Source organism: Malus domestica, chromosome 02 (genome assembly GCF_042453785.1).
Source record: "Malus domestica chromosome 02, GDT2T_hap1".
Lineage (NCBI taxonomy): Eukaryota > Viridiplantae > Streptophyta > Magnoliopsida > Rosales > Rosaceae > Malus > Malus domestica.
The window spans coordinates 11,792,356-11,814,519 of record NC_091662.1 but is presented as its reverse complement, the minus strand read 5'-3'; the positions used below and the strand labels follow the sequence as shown (position 1 = coordinate 11,814,519).

Genomic DNA, 22,164 nt, shown 5'->3' with positions numbered 1-22,164 from the left:
ATTTTAAAATCGATATGATAACTAACTTGATTAAACCTAAGACTTCAATTTTTTTATTAGCTAAATGTGATGCAGAGGAGAAAGATAATAACAGAATGGACGGCAAGAGAAGAGACAATGCTATAATAGCTTAAGATGGAATGGATGACCGAAAGTAGAAATATATAGAAAATTATTGGTTTGGAAAACGCTTCCGTTTTTATTTATAGAAAATTATCCTTTTTTATATATAAATAGAGAGAGAATCAATGAAGGATAATAGAGATGAAGAACGGTGAGAGAGATGAGGAAGAGATAAAAAAAGTGCGGACGAGACAAAAACTTGCAAATGAAAAAAATAACTTATAATTGTTCTTGGTGCTCATTTGCGTCAAAATATAAGGGAAAACATCTCCAAACATCTTAGCTAAACTCATAATCCAGTTTCCAGCCAAAATAGTACTTCAATTTGTGTTTCAATACGAAAATTAAGTCCAAGATAGAGAACATAACACATGTAATTTTTGTAGATGTCAATACATGAATACATGTGTAAAAATATTAATCTTGCATTTGAGATGCTCAAGTTCAAACTTTCAATCTTTCATAATACCGAAACAAATGATCAGACCATATTTGTATGCTTCATGTAGTCCAATATCCTATTGGATACGATACGTGGTTTTATACCCATGCGTTAGAGGTGCAAAACTCTCTATCCAAATTATTGTAATAATTTTGAACCCTCCTTCATCCTATAATAATAATAATAATTAGAAAAAAAAGGTAAGATGCCGATTTTAGTCCCTAAATTATTACTTGAATGAAAATTAGGTCTCTAAACTATTTTTTTCTGAAAAATCGGTTCTTAAACTAATAAAGGTTGCCAATTACTTTCTAATATTAGATTCGAAGCTATTCTATTCAATTTTTCGTCAATTTAAGTCATGTGATTTGCATGTGATACAATTTATATGGTAGATTGATAGTTTTTCATAGTTTAAGGTCATTTTTTTTTTTGAAGAAATAGTGTATGAAATTAATTTTGGATGATAAATTAGAAGTCAAACTCGCTATCTATATACAGCGTTAAGGCCTAGGCAAAAAAATGACAGCATTACCCTCTTAAATGTGTCATGTGACTTAAGTTGATGAAAATTGGATAAAATAGCTTTTAATGTAATATTAGAGATGAAATTAGCAGTTTTTATAAGAATTTATTTTACATAAAAAGTAATTTAAAGACTTAATTTTTACTCAAATGATAATTTAAAAAATAAATTAACAGTTTACCCTAAAAAAAAAAAAAAAACAAAAACACTACGTCTGTATGCTTACATGTCGGGGCCGAATATAGAAGATTTATTTATATTGTTTATTTGACCTTTTGATTATAATGCACCAGTCTATAAAAAATAAAAAATAAAAAAATAAAAAAGAGAAAAGCTGTATGTTTTATCCGATACATCTCGTCATGTTACTGGCTAATTATACATGTTATTATGATAACTTGTACCACCGTCGGAAAGGGATTCTTTCCGGATCCCTTCCTTCTAATCCATCAAATTAAGGAATTCGTATCGTTAAAATTCGATCCAACAACTATAAATAGGAACTCACTTTAAAAATTATAATAAATTTAACTGTTAAATCAAATTTCAATAACACGGATCTCCTGATCATCTAATTAGCCCATACGAACAACTCAAAAGTTCTGCAAAAACTGCATTTTAATCTAGGGCTAACTAAAAAGCTGTTATGATGGAACCAAATCTTTTATTTATTAATAATATAGAGAGAAAAGTAACCCAATATGTAATCTTAGAAAAATTAAAAAATTTAAATCAAATTTACAAGTTAAATAATGTAGTTATAGATAATTTGATTATTAATTAAGTGTCGGTTAATGTGTTTGTTTTTTATTGGTGATACATCATTTGGTTTAAAATTTTAGTCTATTTAACATTATTCAATTCTTTAAATCAAATTTGTAAACCAAATGATATGATTGTAGATTATTAAATTATTAATTATATGCCAATTAACGTGCTGCTTTTTATTTTTGACACAATATTTAGTTTACAATTTTAATATAAAAATTTAGTGACACATCATTTATTTTTCGTATCTTTCAATACGACGTAGTATAGAAAAAAATACACCTCCTAAGTCCTAACTATTGACAAGGACTTTAATTTTAAAGTAAATGTACCACCATGTCATTACTATTAGAAATCCATCAAACATATATCATAATGTATATTTTGGTTCTTTTTATAGATTAGCTCAATTGAAATGCTTTTTTTTATTTTTAAACAAAGCTCAATTGAAAAACTTGAGTATGAAAAAAATATACTTACAGTTGAAAAGCACTCGTTCGAGCTTATCATAAATTGTAATTTTATATAGATCAATAAAATCGTTAAACTTCGTGTTATGTGGAACAAAATCTCAACAAAAATGTTACCCTTACAACAATTGTATCATCTCTTTAATAGAGATAAACTCACATGTGTCAGTGAGTTTTATTTTTATTAGAGAGATAATACCTATGTAATATAAATATATAATAAGTGTGTAGTATTACTAAAATCTCAAATCATATATTCCAATAGGAAATACGATGTCATGGGTCGATGGCATAACGTATTCAATAATAAAAGGTTAATGTTAGGAATGCCAAATTCTTTAAACTAAATTTGTAAATCAAATTATGTGGTTGTAGATGATTGAATTATTAATAAGTGTTGATTAACGTGCTTGTTTCTTATTAGAAACACATCATTTAGTTTTAAAAAATGGCTGTTTATATTAGTACCCAACAAAATATTGAATGCATCAATTTAATATTAAATGACTTATTTACCCCACTATGCAATGACAATTTTGACCTTTTTAGGTTTAAAAAATAAAATTCTAAATACACTCAAACTCACTTTTAGCGTATTATTTATCTTCTCAACTATCAAAACCCTCTCACCCTCAAATGTTAAACAAAACCCTAACCAATGAAACTACAAAAATGTTGATTGAGAAAAATTGTTTTTGACGAACGAAACATGAAATCGATGTTTCAGAAGCTTCACATGAGGTAAGACTTCATAATATGTAATCACCATTTATAGTCAAATTGTTTGGGGAAGGATACCAATGAGAGTTTACATGAAATCTCCTTGCCTTTGTTCGTCCAAGAAATTTTTTTCTCCAATTTCTCAGTGTTTGGAAGTAATGGATACCAATGTTTTCCAAGTGCTTCACACTACATAAATGAAGTTCGTGAAAGTCAAAACAAAAATTGTGTACCACAAGAGTTAAACCTGGCAATGAAGCCATTGATGATGTTACCCTACTTCTGTCGATGCAAACTATACTAAGATGATTTCAAATCATCATTTTGAAATCATTCGGCAAATTGAACGTTCAGATGATTTGAAATCTTTCGGCAAACTAAATGTTCAAATAGTTAGATTCAGTTCCTAAAAATTAAAAATGAGTGTTATAAGATTTGAGAAATATGTGGTGTATATAAAATGTGGGATGTATGTACAAAATATAAGGTGTATATTGAGATTGTGGGGTGTGAGGGTATTATGGGAAAGTATATGAGATGTATTCAAATTTTTAAGTGAAAAAACAAATATGAGATGTATTAAGTATGTAAGATTTATTTAACAATGGAATGTTAATATAATAAGCCTAAATTTTTTTGAAATTTCTAGCATTCCCCATAACAAAACTCAGATTACTACTATCCGCTGTTTTCGCTCAAAAGATCAAATGATGAAGCGTATAAAAAGCTACCTACTGGGAGCAAAAGGTTTTCATTGAGTTTTTGGTTTCATAAAACCTCCTTTTGCTTAAAAATAAGCTCAGAACTGCTTTTCAACAGCTGCAGAGCTTAAAAAAAGCAGATATCCGATTTCGTTCTTGCATTAACGGCTTAAGCAAAAACTCCCACAGAAAAACAGAAGAAAGAAAAGTTAGAAGGCAGCAGCAGCCTCCATGGCTGACTCAGAGATAATTCTCTGTCTTCTTCCATCAATCCTAGCTCTCTTCCTCTTCCTCATTCTCCTCAGAAGGAAACAGCACCAGAAAACCAGACTCAATCTCCCGCCAGGAAACATGGGTTGGCCTTTTCTTGGTGAAACCATTGGCTACTTGAAGCCCTACTCTGCAATCTCCATTGGCAAATTCATGGAGCAGCATATCTCAAGGTAAAAAATCATAAGATACCCAGATAGCAAAAATCCTCGAATTTCAAAACCCATGTTTTAGATTTTTTATTCGAGCGATTTTCGAAGTTGTATGAAGCACACTTTTGCTACGTTTTTATGAAAGGCTGGAACTTTCACTTAAAATTTATGCAGGTATGGGAAAATTTACAAGTCAAATTTATTTGGGGAGTCAACAATTGTGTCAGCAGATGCAGGGCTCAACAGATTCATACTGCAGAATGAAGGGACATTGTTTGAATGCAGCTACCCAAGAAGCATAGGAGGGATTCTTGGGAAATGGTCCATGCTGGTTTTGGTCGGTGACATGCACAGAGACATGAGGATGATTTCTCTCAATTTCTTGAGCCATGCCAGGCTCAGGACCCATCTGATGAGAGAAGTTGAAAAGCACACTCTTCTTGTTATGGGGAGTTGGAAGGAGAACTCTGTTTTTTCAGCTCAGGATGAAGCTAAGAAGGTAATTAACACGGAAAGTGATTTTCGCAGTCCGTTTTTGCCTTCTCTGCACTCCTCTCTTTGTTTATGGCATTCGGATTGAATAAATCAAAGGAGAATCGCGGGACAGAAATAAGAGGAGTGCAGAAGGCGAAAACGAGAGTGTGAAAATCACTACCGTTAACATTTATGTGAATGAATGCTTGTGAATTAAGGAAAAGAAAGACAACAGCTCAATTGGGCTTTTTGAAAAAGTGACTGCAGTTCACATTTAACTTGATGGCCAAACATATCATGAGCTTGGAACCTGGAAAGCCAGAGACTGAGCAGCTCAAGAAACTGTATGTTACTTTCATGAAAGGTGTGGTTTCTCCTCCTGTGAATTTACCAGGAACAGCTTACAGAAGAGCCTTACAGGTAAATAAACATCGTTTTTCAACATGGGTGCTCATCTGAATTTAACTTTTTACTGTTTAATTGCCATTTCTTTTGACTTTTTCACAGTCAAGATCAACAATTCTGAAGTTTATAGAGTGCAAAATGAAAGAAAGATTAACGGAGGGAACCGAAAACATTGGGGAAGATGATCTGCTTGGATGGGTTTTGAAGAATTCAAATCTTTCAAAAGAGCAAATCCTTGACTTAATATTGAGCTTGCTCTTTGCTGGCCATGAAACTTCATCAGTCTCCATAGCTTTAGCAATTTACTTTTTACCAAGCTGCCCTAATGCAATTCTGCAATTAAGGGTAAGTAAAAAAATATCAATTTTAAAGGAAACTAATGAAAATAATTTGATAATTTTGAGTTTTAAACAAAAATAAAAGGTAAAATGAATAGTACTATAATTGATTATTTAGTGTAAAAATATAATTTTTCGTTAAAATGAACTGTACCTAGAGCTTTTTGTTAAAGTTCTTTAGTTTTAATCCATCTCCTTTTGAGATTTGATTATTATTATTTGATTATTATTATTATTATTATTATTATCATCGTTATTATTTTATCGATTTGATTTGTTCTGCAGGAAGAACACAGTGAAATTGCCAAAGCCAAGAAACTAGCTGGGAAGACAGAGTTGGATTGGGAGGACTACAAGAAAATGGAGTTCACTCAATGTGTAAGTATTTAATCATGGGTTAATATTTTTAACTTTATGCAGTAAAAAGTGACTTGTTTCAGGATTTGAAATTTTCTTCTTTTTGTGAAGGTTATCAGTGAGACGCTTCGGCTTGGGAATGTGGTGAGATTTTTACACAGAAAGGCTCTGAAGGATGTTCGGTACAAAGGTGAGTGTTCAGGATAATTTAGTGTAAGAGTTGGGGAGTTGTAGCCAAAAAGTCATCTCAAATCTGAAGCTGCTTCTGCCATTCCTCTATTTACTTCGAAATTTCAATTTTACAAGTACACAAAAATAATAAATTAAAAATTTTAAGAGTTTTGTACTTTGAGAAAATAAATAAATTTATACACGTGTGTCAAACTTTAATTAGTAGTTAAGTAGAAAGAATTGTCTTTGAAAGTAGATAACATTTAGTAGGTCATTATGGCCAGACTAGCCCAGTGATCGGGCCTCTCACAGAGAAAAGAATCGTTGCATTGGGACCTCTACTTACGTTAGATGGTGCTCAAATGCTGCAAACCCTATTTCTTTGTGAGTGTTGTTTGACCATCATCAACTGTCCTGCTCAAATTTTATCGATGAAAGAAGTTTGGAAAGAGTATTTTCTCATTCAGGATTGAGTTCTTATTTATTTTTTGGTTTGTCGTTTGGAACTTGTAAAGGGTATGACATTCCATGTGGGTGGAAAGTGCTTCCGGTGATTGCAGCCGTGCATTTGGATCCTTTACTTTTTGACCACCCTCAACACTTCAATCCATGGAGATGGCAGGTCAGTCAATACCTTTGGCCTTTGTACAGCTACAGCATGCCTCATAATTATTATTTTACATTATTTTTCGGTTGTTCTTGTGACTCCCATGTAGCAGCCGTTGGAGAAAATTTTCAGTGTTAGAAACATGGCTCAGTACATCAAATGTTATAATACAAGCAGTTAGATAGTTGGAAAAAAAAAAAATTCAACCGCATGTATTATGATACTTGTTGTACCAAGTTATGTTCTCGGCAATCGGAAAAATCTCTCCGGCCATTGGTTGTTTTAGTATGAACCCACTCTTTAACATAGAGATCCAAAAATTATAACTCCCTTCTAATGCCACGTTTAGATATTTATGAATCAGTATCAACATTACAATCATACATCTTATCTCTTTCACTAGATACATATGATATTTCGTTTGACATGCTATGAATATGAAATGTACCCTCGGATATTGATTTAACCTAGTCCGCACTTTGATTCGCTGTTGACGCCTCCTCGAATCCCAATAGCTAAGGCATAATAACAAGATAGTTGCAAATGCATGATGAGAGATCTTAGAGATTTCCCATTCAAATGAAGTGTCTAGATCATCCCAATTGAAAGGATTGGTAGCTGCATACCGTGCACGGACACTACATTAGGTCCAACTCTCTTTGCTTTTCTTTGCTTTGTTGCCCTAGTGTGCGTGTGGGGAGAGACTTTAGGGTTGGGAAATGATTCGAATTTAGAGGCACCATGTGGAGGTGGGGTTCTATCATGGTGCCATGCACGTGTGCACAAGTGCTTTAGCTCTCTAGTGGGTCAAATGCCGAACTGGTCCTGACCAATTTCTTCTTCTTTATTAACCAAAGAAGAAAAATCCCAAATAGCTGCTCCAGAAAATCCCAAATAAAAAAAGGAAAAGAGAGAGTACACCACGGAACTTACACGAAATTTGCAATGATTTTGGTTGAATAGTCACACTCTTTGTGACAATGCAAACTAACCTAGAAGCTAACATAGTTCTAGATGTACTAAATATACTACATTTATATATCATATTGTAAAGAATAGGCGAATTCAAACATGTTGTAGGTAACTCTTAAGAATTTAATGGGAAGAAACCGAGCCTGGATAAAATGAACCATTTTGCTCCTTAGTGAATCCGTCACTGGATGATAGACACAATTATTGACTATTCTTACATTTTTTAAAGATGTGATCAACAAATGTGATACAAAAAATAACTCATGCAAAATGAGAGTTTAGGGTGAGGATGTCTCATGCATCGAGAAGTGGGACTAGGTGAGCCTAAATGCAAGGAGTTCCACTCAGTGCGAGTGTGTTGTTGTGTCGGACAGCCTAACCCTAGACTTTCCTCCCATATGGGACCCGACTTAGCTTAAAGAAAAACCAATAAATTTTGCTCGATTGGAAGTCTAAACATGTGATTAATTCTGTGTTTATTGTTAATGATTATGCAGCAGAATAACAACCACCACCACCGTGGATCATCATCAGCATCATGTTACACGAGCATGACAAGTAACAACTTTATGCCATTTGGGGGAGGACCACGACTTTGCGCCGGTTCAGAACTAGCCAAACTTGAAATGGCCGTTTTCATCCACCACCTTGTCCTCAACTTCCACTGGGACCTAGCCGATCCTTTCGACCAACCTCTTGCTTTCCCTTTTGTCGATTTCCAAAAAGGACTACCAATCACAGCCCACCGCTACCAAACTAATCTCATATAATCCCAAGATTTTAAAACTCCTTGGAATTGGAATTGGAATCAAATCAAACTCCATTGTTTCTACTGCACCAGGGATAGGAGAGCTTATTAACGGCTTGTAGTAGTAGAACTTCCTTTTGAGTTTATTGTCTAGTACTCGGAGAGAGACTTTCCTGCACTCTGGCACACAATCGTAATATCTCGGACTAATAATACAACTTCGTGTAAAAACGTGGTTGTCACGGTGGTGTACGGAGTGTAGATAAGTAGATGAGTCTTTGTGGTACTACTACTTGACGTACTCAGATGCAAAAAGGAAGAAAAAGACCTAATGTACCACCGCTACTCTGCTACTCAGATGTATACTAGGACCAGTCTCACCGAGTTGCATGTATGCAAAACCCTAGCTAGAGGAGAAAAATGATCTCGTCTTCCTTCCTCTCATTGTAAATTTGATTGTCTTGAGTCCTTAATGCATGTGGGCAGAGACTCAAGGGTAAATTATTTATTTATATGTAATAATATTGATTTTTCGTTTCTTACTGTAAATTTAATGTTTTACATTTCCATCATTTTTTACTATTTACTGTTTGAGGTCAAGTATTCACCTATTTAAACTGCAGTTAGTTCACAGCTAACCTTTTGTTTTCTATGTGTATTTCAACAGTTTTACCTCCAACATGTACTATTACTCCTGATATTTCATAATGCATGCATGCATTTGCAGCATAGTTTCAAAAGCTTTCCTAGCCACCCAACACAATTTACTTTCGCTATTAGATTAATGATTCAAATTTACAATCTGACAACAGAAATAGTAATAACATAACACTTCCCGTTACTTAATGAACTTACATATAGATTTCCAAACACGCTACAAGATCATTTGTGGGTACTCTACTCAATTTAAATTTCAAAGATTCATTGTCCTAATTCAAATACTTATTCATTGTCCTAATTCAAATACTTAGACGTTATAGCTTGTTACACCGCTCCTTCCACACCAATATTATGATAACATTGTACAGAACTAGGTACACAACTGATTCGATTTTCCACACCTACTTAAAGCAACCATATCACTACCAAAACTGATATGTCACCCGTTCCTTATAATATCGCTATAGAAACCACCATTCGTTTTGCATGTTTATGTTTTATTTGTTAATTTCTTTGGTTTTATATGTATAAAGTCAACCAATAAAAACGCCAAGGGATACAAATTTGATGAATGAAAGCATCACAAAGCTATATATATACACATCGTTCACTTTCTGATCCCTGTAGTGCAACAGTTGTCGCCCTTGTTAGGTTTTACTTCGCTTTCCAATGTGGAAATGTTTTGTTCTTATTTCCTTTAGCTTCTGAAATATTTCATGGGTTTTTGTTTGAGGTCTGGGAAGCTGCACGTTATGGTTCAAAGAAATGTGGACCTCAATTAGGATTACTTTTTAAATTAACGGAAATAAATATTAGGTTTGAGAGTACACCATCAGTTTGTTTGCAGGTCCAAATCAAAGGCTCTTTTTGTTTTAGGGCATTGTCCACTCAAAATTTTGAACTTGTATGATTTTACAACGTAAACTTAGGATAATTAAGCATCTTATTTTCTCTATAGTTGTCAAATTTAGGTACAACTTGATTTCTAAGTTTTCGAATATGGATCAAATATTAACACATACATGTTCAAAACCTACCACACTGACAATGTGACAAACAAACGACTATTCAACAATAATTGTAAAGAACAAGAAAACTAGGATCCGTCACAAATGAAAATACATCAAAGTTTATTGATTGATTGATAAGCTAACAAACCTAAAGCATGATTCATCCTATCTATGTTGGAATATGAAAAGGGGTTCTTACTCAAAATTGTTCGTTGCCGATTCATAAGAACTTCATGTTTATGATCAGAACCTTTCATATTATAAATTACTCTATAAAGATTTTCTTTGAAAAAATCAATTAGAACTGCGGTCGTTTAGTCATCGAACTATGTAAAAACAAATGAACGGACTTGGTAGAAGCATTATGAACCGCCTATGTATTTGCTACAATAGTTGACTAAACAACCTTAGTTTTACTTCATCTTTTTTTTTTTTTTTTTTTTTTGCATAAATGATCTTTACATAGGTCAATAATATGAACGGCTTTGCTTATAAGCACAAAACTCTGTGATTTGAACACGAAGAGATTTTGAGTAGGAGTGGATTCCAAATAGGAATAAAATATCAAAAACGTGTTTACAACTTAGAACCCTAATAAAACACTGTAAAATATGAAATTTAGGGGATAAAAGCCCACATCAAAACATAACGATGATCTTGATGTGGGTGGCCGTTTTCTTCAAAATGACGGGTCATAGGCCCAAATCCGAAGTTGAAGCCCAAATCAGCAAAATTTCATTTATGATGTCCTATTTGTGTGTTTCGATTTGATCTTCAATCTATTTCGTCATTTGATCTACATCTCACAATTTTTTGAAGTTAGGGACCCCCCTTTAATTATAAGGAAAACTAATGAAAATGATTTCAAAATTTTACATTTTACTAAAAAAATCACTCACTAACTTTATTTTAATAATAAAGACAAAAGATTAATAATAAAGATAAAAGAAATTAAAAAAAAAACCCTAACAAACCCAACTTACGCTGGGCGCATACCCCCCTCCCCTCCCCAACTTCAAATACTCCACTTTTTCCTCCTATCTTTTTGTCCATCGTCAGATATATTTATGATTTTTTTTTTTGGCTTAGAATAAGAAAAATACTTCGAATTGAATTGCATTCTCCTATTTTATTTTTGTGGTTCCAATAGTAGTCATGATGATAATAAACTTTTCAATATGCCCAGAATACGGGATGGTACATTTTATACAAGTTGTGAGATTCTTATGTTAAAAAACTTATATAATAACACGTGGTATTCCATTTGTGTTACAGACACAAGAAAAAATTTCTCCAAGATGGCACCCAAGCTCAAGAAATTGGATGGAGAGCTACATTTATTATTGTAGGTATATGAAAAAAGTGAGGAAATTTTAATTTGGTAATTGAAAACAGTTTTTTAAATATAATTACTGAGAACATAATCTTCTCAAGATTTTGATCTAAAAAGTCACTTTTGACCAAAAAGGGTTTAAGTTTCAAACCTTATGAAACTGAACTAATAATTAAACACTATTTATAAAACTTCACTAATAAGTAGATACTATTCATGAAACTATATCAATAAATAGACACTATTTATGAAACGAAAACAAGAATTAAGCATTATTTCCAAAACTAAATCACTAGGTGGAAACTATTTATGAAACTGGACTAGACAATATTTATGAAACATGACCAATAACTAGACACTATTTATGAAAGTGGATCAATTACTATACATTATTTATGAAATTGAACCCAATAACTAGACATTATTTATGAAACATGATAAAAAAACTAAACACTATTTATGAAAGTGGACAAAAAACCAGGCACTATTCATGAAATTGGACCAATAAATAGTATAATACCGTTTAGTTTCATAAATAGTGCAGTTTCATAAATAGTTGCAATTTCATAAATAGTGTTCAGTTTCATAAACAGTATTCAGTTTCATAAACAATGCAGAGGTCTTGCGCACGTGTCAAATTTTTTTTTTAATTTGTCCTTTTCATTAAAAATTAAGTTTTTTTTTTTGTCCTTTTTATTAAAATTTAAAGGTTTTCCATTAAATAAAGTTATAACATAATTTTTTATTAAAATAAACTCAAACCATTTTCATTAAAATTCCCATAATTATATCGTTGTATTACATATAATAAAATATGACTCGCTTTGATTAATAAGGCAATGTGTGAAGAACATACTTGAGATTTCATAGTTGTGGTTAAAAAAAAGAAGGCAATCAGGAAACCAAGATTTGGGCCCGACCCAACCTATATAATAGTACACTTTGTTTTTCGACCCAGATTAATTACGGAGTCTGGACAAAGCTTCATCTAACGGGCTTTCATGTATAATTAGCCAAAAAGTTCGGCTCAATCCCAAATGAGAAGTTCATAAATTCTATTCGATGAGCATGTCATCATTTTCTTTTCGATTAATTTGTGTGAGGGCACTAGGATTACGAGTTAATAATATTTCACATTACTTATAAGTGAACGGTCTTAATTTCTCCTCACGTTGATATTGTGTCACAAAATGTGCGTGTGTGCAAGAACATAAATGGAAAATGAACTCTTTCAAAAGTAAGATTTTCTATAAACTCTTTGTCACTTTATATTTTTACCACATTATTTTATAATGTTGGCACAATCCCGTCAGCCATCCATCTGCTCCTCACCGCCTGGCCATCGGCCACCACCGTCACCCATCCATTTCGAGCAAACTAATAAACCTTAGCCTATTCATTCACGGATATTGTTTCTTATCAAATAAATCAATGTTTTCTTCTTGATTCTATTAACTTTGAATTTGAGTCGTCATATATGTGACAATAATTGCCCTAGTTTGTAATTCAAATCCAAATAGAACTCCAAGGGCGTGTTTGTTTGCCCTCGTTAACGTTCACTGGATTGGACTACTTTGCTAAGACTACTAATCCCATGTTTGGTGCAAGCTGGACTAAACTTAAATGAGATTAAGTCAGACTCGTTCCAACTAAGAGCTTCGCTAAGTCGCCCTAGTGAGACCCCCCAAAAACCACGAGATTGCTAATCCCGTCTCTAACATCATTTGCACACCTTTGTCGTCTGCAACTCCTGCTCCCTTACCCCTGTGCAGATCTGAAACCCACCCCCCCCCCCAACCCACTGCCTAAATCTCAAAATCCAACATCTAAAATTCCCCCAAAACCACATGCAAACGAATCTCCATAACAAATTCAAAACAAAAACCTCAAAATCCAACCTCTAAAATTCTCCCAAAAGCACATGTAGACGAATCTCCCGAACAAATTCAAAACAAAAACGCAAAATCACCAGAAAATCCCGAGATTTTCTGAGAAAATCAGAGGAGGCATTGGGTGGTGAGCTTTGATGAATCCTCTGCATAAGGAAAAAATGGAGAGGTTAGGGAGATAGTGTATGGTGGAAAAGAGGGGATGGGAACGAGATTGGCGGAGGAAAATAAAGAGATGTATACGGAGAATGGAAGAGAACTCTAGAAAAATGGTGAACCAGATAAAAAGAGGGAGAGGGGAGGGAGAGAGTACCGGAGGAAAGAGGAATGGGTCAGTGATATGCTTGGAAAAAAAAAATATTGGCCATTAGATTGTTTCTAGAAACAAGTAAAATGATAGATTAATAATAAAATATTAATAAATAGAGATTAAATAATATAGTATCTAAATTTAATAGTTATCCTGCTTACTAGTCCGACATTGAACCAAACGCTTCACTAAGTCAGTCTAGTTTAGTCTAGTCTAAGCCAATCCAGCTTAATCCCTGAAGCTAGTCTAGTCCGAGATAGTCTGGTGCAACAAACGCACCCCAAGAGTTTAGCTAATGATGGATCACATGCCACAGGGTCCTTGTCTTCTCTATGTCCATAGTGGCTTAAATACCAATAGCAGCCTTCTTCGAGTCGAGATCTTTTTTGTGTGTAGAACTCAAGAATTCGGAGATTTAGGCTGTTGAAGAGAGTTAAAGGGAGATCTAGACCCTTAGCTTATGTGAAGTGAGCCAATGAAATCTACTAATGAGAACTGATATAATTTAAAATGAGTAGTCCGAATCTGTATGACCGTCGACTCACTCATATCCAAAGATGATTTTAATTCCCCTTCCTCTACCAAACTTTAAAACTATTAGCATTAAAAGCACCCACTTATGATGCCAATGGGCCCACTCTGATTGCAACATTATCCAATCACACATGCTAAACCGACTTATAACAAATTAGTTAAAGGAAGGGGAGGAGGAAAGTGATCAACCTGAGGTTTTTATACGTGAAGCGTGCTCAATAGCCAATCACTGAATTCCAATGCCATATTTATACACAAATGTGATTAACTATACTTGAACAAATATTCTCCAAAATTCATGTTAACAAAATAGGGAGCTTTGTGATGAAATTTGGAACCATTAGACAGACTTAGGTTTAGGTAATTAGTACATGCGGTATATCACTAGATTGTAGTACCAAGTGACATGAATTGATATTTTTTATTATGATATTTTGTGCAGGACGGATTTAAATTAAGCGACATAATAAGTCAACGATTTTTAGATATCGAATTCGTCATTCAGTATTTATAAAAGCTAAACATAATTTCGTGCCATAAAGCATTATTGACTTCCTATAAAAAATTTATTGAACTTTATTGATATACGAAGATTACACGACACGCTCGATAATAATTAAATAAATAAAAACTGAAAATTAGAAGCTGAAAACTAAAAAGCACATGGTGATCAAAGGCCCTTAACTATTCGCTAATCACATGCTGCGCTTCTCATTTCGCCTCCCACTGCGACGCCGATAAAAAACGAACCCCGGACAGAGGATACACGGAGGGACAGAGATAAACCCGTTACCAAACACCACCCCAGAGCTACCACTGCTTCCGGCGAGATGTGGCGCTGCGTTTCTCGTGGGCTCGGCGTTTCTTCCTCCAAGAGATCCGCCTCCACCGATTCTCTTAGATCTCACTTCTCCAGGCTCTTCTCCTCCGAATCCGTACGATAACTCTCTCAATCTTTGGATTTTTTCCAACTTGTTCGTCGTTTTATCTTTGATTATTGATTTCATTTGCTCTGCAAAGCTTCATTGGAAATTAGACGCAACTTTTTTTTTGTTGGTTTTTGGATGAATTTATTGGATTTTAATCGGATTCCAGCTGATTGTTTTGGTATTTTTCATTGTATATGTGCTTGTACTTGATTTTTTTCATTCCTGTTCTGTTTGGTTGCCGAGAATTAGCAGGAAAATAAGGGAATCTACGCTTACATGCGTCTGCTTTTCCATTTCCTCGAATTCGAAACGCCCTCATTGCTGCTAATTGGATTAGTTTCCTTTGAAAGTTAAAGTTTGATTCGAAGTTATTCCTTTTTTGGTTTCAATCATTTTAACTCTCTATTTGACCAGTTGATTATTGTTTAATATATGTGCAAGTTTAGGCATTTTCACTTGTGATCGATTGTATTTGGCAATAATGTATGCACTTTTGGTTTTTCCAGGCTACAGGACGTTCTCCGTACACCGTGGTGGACCATACTTATGATGCAGTGGTCGTCGGGGCAGGCGGTGCGGGGCTGAGAGCAGCAATTGGACTTTCGGAGCATGGATTTAACACTGCTTGCATTACTAAGCTTTTTCCAACTCGTTCCCACACTGTTGCAGCCCAGGTATGAGATATTGCAAAACTTATTCCGACTATTGCATATAGCTCCCTCGAAATAATGTCAATATGTCAAGTTCGTTTCTTTCGGTTGGATATCCTTGTTTATGCTATGAGTTGTGTGTAGGGTGGTATAAATGCTGCATTAGGAAATATGACTGAGGATGACTGGAGGTGGCATATGTATGACACAGTCAAGGGAAGCGATTGGCTGGGTATGTTACCTGTAAAACTTGACACAACTATGATTCCATTAGATTTTGGGCTGGGGTGTTATACGGAAAAACTTGGCTGTTTAGATTAAAGGGGTTATTCTATTTAATCTGTATAGGATTTCCTAGGCACTCATATTCTTGCACCCCCAACTTGCACTTGCAGATAGATCGACACGGACTTTGTGGTTTTATGACTTTTTGGTTGTATTTGACATGTAAGGGTTTCATGTTTCTATAGGTGATCAGGATGCCATCCAGTATATGTGTAGAGAGGCTCCGAAAGCTGTGATTGAACTTGAAAATTATGGATTGCCATTTTCTCGAACTGAAGATGGAAGAATATATCAACGTGCATTTGGTGGTCAAAGTCTTGACTTCGGAAAAGGTAAGACGATGTATCCATGCAGGTTTGAAGTTGTTACTTTTATCTTATGGTTTCTGTTGTCTGACATTGACTTCCTTTACCTTTATCTTGCTACCCTGTAGGTGGACAGGCATACCGATGTGCTTGTGCTGCTGACAGAACTGGGCATGCTCTATTGCATACTCTCTATGGACAAGCAATGAAACATAATACACAATTTTTTGTTGAATACTTTGCTTTGGATCTTTTAATGGACAGTGAGGGTAAGTTGATGCATATTAGACACACCTCATAAAATTCAAATTTAGTGAAGTGGTATCATGAGAACCCTTCTTCCACTTGTAGATATAAATCTTAATCCTCACCATTTTGAAGGTTCATACTTATATGTTGATGCTTTGGTATACTGTGTAAAAATGTTCAGCTGTCTCCACCGTAAGATTTACTCTTTTATTGATAGAATTGCATGTAGAATATGACAAAAGGATTGTTGTTTGTATATTCAGTGTGCGTGTTGGTTAAGGTAATTGATTATTGAGATTGAATATTCAGGGGGCTGCCAAGGAGTCATTGCATTAAATATGGAGGATGGAACTCTACATCGTTTCCAAGCGTCATCAACAATTTTGGCCACAGGGGTATATTTTCCGTTTTTGCTTCCATTAGAGATATTTCATTGGTGTTTCCCTTATTCCATTTAAGCAATCATATCTAAATCTATCTTTTGTGGTTCTTTCAGGGTTATGGTAGAGCATACTTTTCTGCAACCTCAGCACATACCTGCACTGGAGATGGTAATGCAATGGTTGCACGTGCTGGCCTCCCACTTCAGGTTTGTGTTTTGGTCCTTCCCAATCTTGAATCTAAAGCAAGCTTTCCCTGTCTTTATTTGTATATTTTATTGTTGTATGTCCCTTCTGCAGGATTTGGAGTTTGTGCAGTTTCACCCTACTGGTATATATGGTGCTGGATGCCTCATTACTGAAGGTTAGCTTTCTTAAGACTTCGATAAAATTGTTAGGTTAATATCAAACTTGGTTATATGATCCACTATGTAATCTCACCTTGTTATCATCTTGTTATGCTGTTGCTTTAGTCACAGTTCAATTGAAGTTATAAAATGATATAATGTGATATAATGTGATTATTTTTGCAACTTGTAGGATCACGAGGGGAAGGTGGTATCCTGAGGAATAGTGAAGGTGAGCGATTTATGGAACGATATGCCCCTACAGCGAAAGATCTTGCTTCTAGGGATGTTGTGTCGAGATCTATGACCATGGAAATCCGGGAGGGTCGTGGTGTAGGTAATGATGCATTCTGAAATGATATTGACCTTCATCCTTGCTGATGCTGCTGTCTATCTTTGAGCGAAGCTCGCTTTTTTGTTTTTTATGCTTTGGGTGTGTGGTTTAGTAACTCTTACAGTTGTTTTCATCAGGACCTTTGAAGGACCACATCTATCTCCACTTGAATCATTTGCCCCCAGATGTACTCAAGGAGAGGCTTCCTGGTATCTCCGAAACTGCTGCCATTTTTGCTGGTGTGGATGTTACAAAGGAGCCTATTCCTGTCTTACCTACTGTGCACTATAATATGGGTGGAATTCCAACAAATTACCACGGAGAGGTATGAGTTGATGGAGTTCGTGTCAAATGGCCCCCTTGTTATTTAGTCAACGGCCTGCAATGTAGCTCATTCTGTGAAAGTTTGCTTTTGCTCACCAACATGCTCTCTTGTTTTTCAGGTAGTTACCATTAAAGGTGATGATCCAGATGTAACAATTCCTGGTTTAATGGCAGCTGGGGAGGCAGCCTGTGCATCTGTTCACGGTGCCAATCGGCTTGGTGCAAATTCACTCCTTGACATTGTTGTTTTTGGTCGAGCATGTGCAAATAGAGTTGCAGAGATCCATAAACCAGGCAAGCTTATTTTTATGCTAATGAAGATAAAATCAATAATAATATATGTATGAAAGACTTAAACTTCTCTAATTAATTTGTGTAGGGGAGAAACAAAAGCCCCTGGAAAAGGATGCTGGAGAGAAGACCATTGCATGGTTGGACAAAATAAGGAATTCAAATGGCTCATTACCAACTTCAAAAATCCGGTTGAATATGCAACGAATAATGCAAAATAATGCTGCTGTGTTCCGCACACAAGAAACATTAGAAGAAGGTATTCTTATTCACAGAAGTTACAATGCCTTGACCCCATTTTCTACCCTTCTGGATACGTCAAGTGGCTTCATTGTATTCTCCTGAAACTGAAGATCTCATTCTCCCCAAACTTATAGATTCGGGGTCAATTACTATTGCAACCTTTAACTTAACCCCTTTCTGCATTCTTCTGTAGGTGTTCAGTTGATTGACAAGGCATGGGAGAGCTTTCATGATGTTCAATTGAAGGATCGGAGTTTGATATGGTGAAAAGTTTTAGACAAGAATGTTGACAAATAAGTATATACGTTTGTTTATATATTTTATGAGCTTACAATTGAAAAATAATATCTTTTGACAGGAACTCCGACTTGATAGAGACTATAGAGCTGGAAAACCTTTTGATAAATGCCTCTATCACCATGCATTCCGCTGAAGCGAGGAAAGAAAGCAGAGGAGCACATGCTCGTGAAGATTTCACGGTTAGCCCTGTTTCTTTTAGTTAAAATGTGTTTTCCCTACCACTATATAATGAAATTTCTTCTGGTTTTGCAGACAAGGGATGATGAGAAATGGATGAAACATACACTGGGGTAAGTCAATTTTCCATCCTCTTTAGAATAATATTAAATTAAATAGAAAACACAGGTACAATGGTCAATTAGGCAAAATTCTCTTCACAATTACTTGATAGATCAAACAGTTTATCCCCACTAGGCAAAGTTCAAAAGTAACGGTGAACGTTTCAGTAGCCTGTTGTCTTTATATTTTATAACTTAACACCTTTTACCCCATCTTTGGACGAGGGACTTTCAAAGGCACAAGGAACTTTAGACTCAATTGTTAAAAACACACGTTCTCTGTTAAGCTGTCTATGCTAAGTTGTAACTGAGAATGTTTTGGGATATATGTCGTTATCTATTCTCGGCATTTCATTGTATAAATTATGTTCATTTTCAATGCAGATACTGGGAAAATAAGAAGGTCCGACTAGACTACAGACCGGTTCACATGAACACATTAGATGATGAAATCGAGACATTCCCACCTAAAGCTCGTGTCTACTGAGAAGGTACGACTAGACTGCAGAGCTGGTACGAGCATGTAGTGATTCCGTAAGGAAGAATTCTGTCAATTGTTGTAGGTACAGCTTTTTGACTAATAATGTGTTGCATTTCTCTGGGTTAAAAACTCATGGTGTCAATAATTTCAATCGAGGATTGGAATGTGTACTTGAAGCAATGGGGAATAAATCTCCGAATGTATTTAATTTGTTAAGTGTTTTTGGTTTAGAGCCTCTCTAGGCGATTTGTTGGACTTTGACTTGCTACTCAACTGTATTTAACCTATAGGCCTCGTTTGATGTTTACGTCTTACGATTAGATTTGAATCGATAACGCTAATTGAAGATATGGTTGAATGATTTTAAATCGAGGGATTAGACGTCTACTACCTCCAACGGGGACACAATTGTTTCCACTTCAGAATGGTTAAAACTGCTTTCAAGTGTGATTTAGTACTACTGTCGGGTGATATTTCTCTTTCCTTGTAAGTGAAGTCTTAAAAGTTCAATTCTTGCTAAAGATGAATTTGAATCATATTATTGTTAGCTCATTGTGAGGTTAAAATCATCTCTTCCTCTTAGTGTAGATAATATTGTATGTTCAAAAAAAAAAAAAACTGCTTTCAATATAAAATAAACAAAAGTGCTTATGGACCGTCAAAACACTTGAGCATTTTTATGCGCTTCTTCTAAAAGCACTTTTGAGCAAAAAAATCTTTCTACATAGGCATCCACAACGGCCAATTATCAAATAAGCATGTAGTAAGTTTTTGGGAGTCAAATTTGCAATGAATTGGTGTTGATCCAAATGCAACTTTATCCGAATTTCAAATGTGCATGGTATAATATAATATTAATAATATAGACATGATGAGAAATTTTCTGTCTTTTCGAACACGGAGCGGTATACGCTATACTATAAATTTTTATATAATTTGAGGGAATGTTTGCTTTTTTAAGTGTTTATCTAATTATTAATAACCTTTGGCTATTATCGTATGTTTCGGGCACGCTAAAACATCTTCTAGATTGAGTGAGTTTAGCAACAAGTAGGCGACACTAGTGGCTTTTTAGTTGTAGATTAATAGAAGTATTGATTATCTCCCTTTTATTCTCATCTCCTTCCCTCTTCTTTTCTTATATATTATTTTTTGTCTTATTGTCTTTATAAAAAAAAATCAATATAAGATGTTGACATGATTAAACCGTAAATGTTCAAATAGAAAATGAGAGAATCCTCCTCCGAACTAATGGACTGAGAAAGAAGTTGATACAATCTGACCATGTCTTTTCATATACATATTTTAATGGGAGACATTATGGCCCTCAACAAAATCAAAAACCACTCATTCATTTTTGGGTTAATCTCAGTTTACTAGTTTCTTAATTTTCAACATTTGACACATGAAGTTTTTTTCGTCTAAGTTTGGTACCTAAAATTATAATTATGTGACATTTTCATACATCCGTTAAGTTTTCCGTCAGAACCTCAGTTAATTGATGACGTGACATCCATGTGGACAATGTCTGGACGTCACGTGTCAATATGGGCCCACGTGAATATTAAAAAATAAAAAAATAAAAAAAAAGTTTTATTTTTCCCTGCAAACCCGATCCGTCTCCTACCTCACCCCACCCCAGCCCCTGCCTCCCTTCTCCCTCCCTTCTCTCATCTACACCCACTCATCCGTTCTCTCCCTTCTCTCCTCCTCTGCACCCACCTGTCTGCTCCCCTACCTTCTCTCTCCTCCATAGGGATGAGCAAATACCCATTGATTATGGGTAACCGTTTAGATAAATAAACGATTATGGGTATAACCGTTTACCCACGAAATTTAAATGGTCGGTTATGGGTATTAACCACAGTTATAAACGGGTAACCGTTTACCCATTTATTTTATATATGTAAAACTAACACAAATCATGTTCTCGATCCAATAATACTTAGCACCCAATAAATTAGCAAGGAATTCATCGATCATTATCTCAATAACACTGCTACAGGAATGATGATTCTCATCATCAAGGAATTCACCAAATTAATTTACATTCCTTATGGGTAACCGTGAAATTGACAGAAATGCTTTGACAGAAATATCTTCTAAACAATTTTTGTAACCCAATAATACTTAGCAAATATTATATTTACCTTCATTGGTAACAGTTGAAAATATCGTCCGTAAACTATTATTTCAATTATTGGAATAGTATAAGGACTTCAAAAATTAAAATACGGAAATGTATGATGAATGTACTATAACGGTGTTTAATTGTAAAAAAAGAAAAGAAAATTATGACAGTTTTTTTTTTTAATTTTCAAGTTGTTAAAAAACATGTAGACGGGTGAAAAAGGGTTAATGGTAAAAAAAAAAAAAGATAAACGGTTTAAAAAGGGTAAATGGGTAAACGGGTATTAAACGGTTACAGTTAAATGGGTATGCGGTTATGAGTATGGTTAACCATTTATAAATGGTTATGGGTATGAGTATAACCGTTTAGGCAATTACCCAACGGATAAACGGTTATGCGGGTATGAACATAAACGGTTATGGGTAAATAACCGCGGTTACTCGTCCGCCATAACCGTTGCCCATCCCTACTCCTCCACCCTTTGTAAAAACCTAACCCCAAAATCTAAGGAGCCTGAATCTAAAATTGATCCAAAGCAGCTCTGGTTCGCGAGCCACCCGAGGAAAGAGAAGAATCGAAGCGCTGAAGCATATGAGCTACCACGTGTCGGTGCTGCTGCCGCAAAAACCCATAAGCAAACCATTGGCATTCTCTCTT

The 22,164-nt window shown here is 34.9% G+C and overlaps 2 protein-coding genes across 3 annotated transcripts; both read left to right on the top strand.

The window, feature by feature from the left end:
• The first annotated feature begins 3,696 nt into the window (after nucleotides 1-3,696).
• On the top strand, nucleotides 3,697-8,816 carry LOC103401541 (cholesterol 22-monohydroxylase CYP90B51-like). 2 transcript variants are annotated; one of them, XM_008340260.4, is made up of 8 exons: nucleotides 3,697-4,193; nucleotides 4,347-4,671; nucleotides 4,914-5,066; nucleotides 5,154-5,396; nucleotides 5,675-5,767; nucleotides 5,858-5,936; nucleotides 6,433-6,539; nucleotides 7,994-8,816. In XM_008340260.4, the coding sequence occupies exons 1-8, from the start codon at nucleotides 3,982-3,984 to the stop codon at nucleotides 8,264-8,266; spliced, it is 1,485 nt and encodes a 494-aa protein (XP_008338482.3). In that variant the 5' UTR covers nucleotides 3,697-3,981; the 3' UTR covers nucleotides 8,267-8,816. The 2 variants fall into 2 exon arrangements, with proteins under 2 accessions (XP_008338482.3, XP_070671497.1); XM_070815396.1 differs by having other exon boundaries at nucleotides 3,768-4,193; nucleotides 7,997-8,816.
• Nucleotides 8,817-14,568: 5,752 nt separating this feature from the next.
• LOC103401555 (succinate dehydrogenase [ubiquinone] flavoprotein subunit 1, mitochondrial) lies at nucleotides 14,569-19,606 on the top strand. The gene is made up of 16 exons (XM_008340273.4): nucleotides 14,569-14,915; nucleotides 15,416-15,583; nucleotides 15,704-15,791; nucleotides 16,030-16,176; nucleotides 16,278-16,418; nucleotides 16,708-16,793; nucleotides 16,895-16,987; nucleotides 17,079-17,142; nucleotides 17,319-17,462; nucleotides 17,597-17,784; nucleotides 17,903-18,077; nucleotides 18,163-18,333; nucleotides 18,511-18,580; nucleotides 18,676-18,796; nucleotides 18,870-18,907; nucleotides 19,280-19,606. The coding sequence occupies exons 1-16, from the start codon at nucleotides 14,811-14,813 to the stop codon at nucleotides 19,380-19,382; spliced, it is 1,902 nt and encodes a 633-aa protein (XP_008338495.1). The 5' UTR covers nucleotides 14,569-14,810; the 3' UTR covers nucleotides 19,383-19,606.
• The last annotated feature ends 2,558 nt before the right edge of the window (nucleotides 19,607-22,164 follow it).

Coding starts and splice junctions, on each gene's coding strand:
- LOC103401541 (XM_008340260.4), top strand. CDS start 3,982: ATGGCTGACTCAGAGATAATTCTCTGTCTTCTTCCATCAATCCTAGCT. Junction 5,067..5,153: donor CTTACAGAAGAGCCTTACAG/GTAAATAAACAT, acceptor ACTTTTTCACAG/TCAAGATCAACAATTCTGAA. Junction 5,397..5,674: donor ATGCAATTCTGCAATTAAGG/GTAAGTAAAAAA, acceptor TTTGTTCTGCAG/GAAGAACACAGTGAAATTGC.
- LOC103401555 (XM_008340273.4), top strand. CDS start 14,811: ATGTGGCGCTGCGTTTCTCGTGGGCTCGGCGTTTCTTCCTCCAAGAGA. Junction 14,916..15,415: donor GGCTCTTCTCCTCCGAATCC/GTACGATAACTC, acceptor TGGTTTTTCCAG/GCTACAGGACGTTCTCCGTA. Junction 18,078..18,162: donor TGCAGAGATCCATAAACCAG/GCAAGCTTATTT, acceptor TAATTTGTGTAG/GGGAGAAACAAAAGCCCCTG.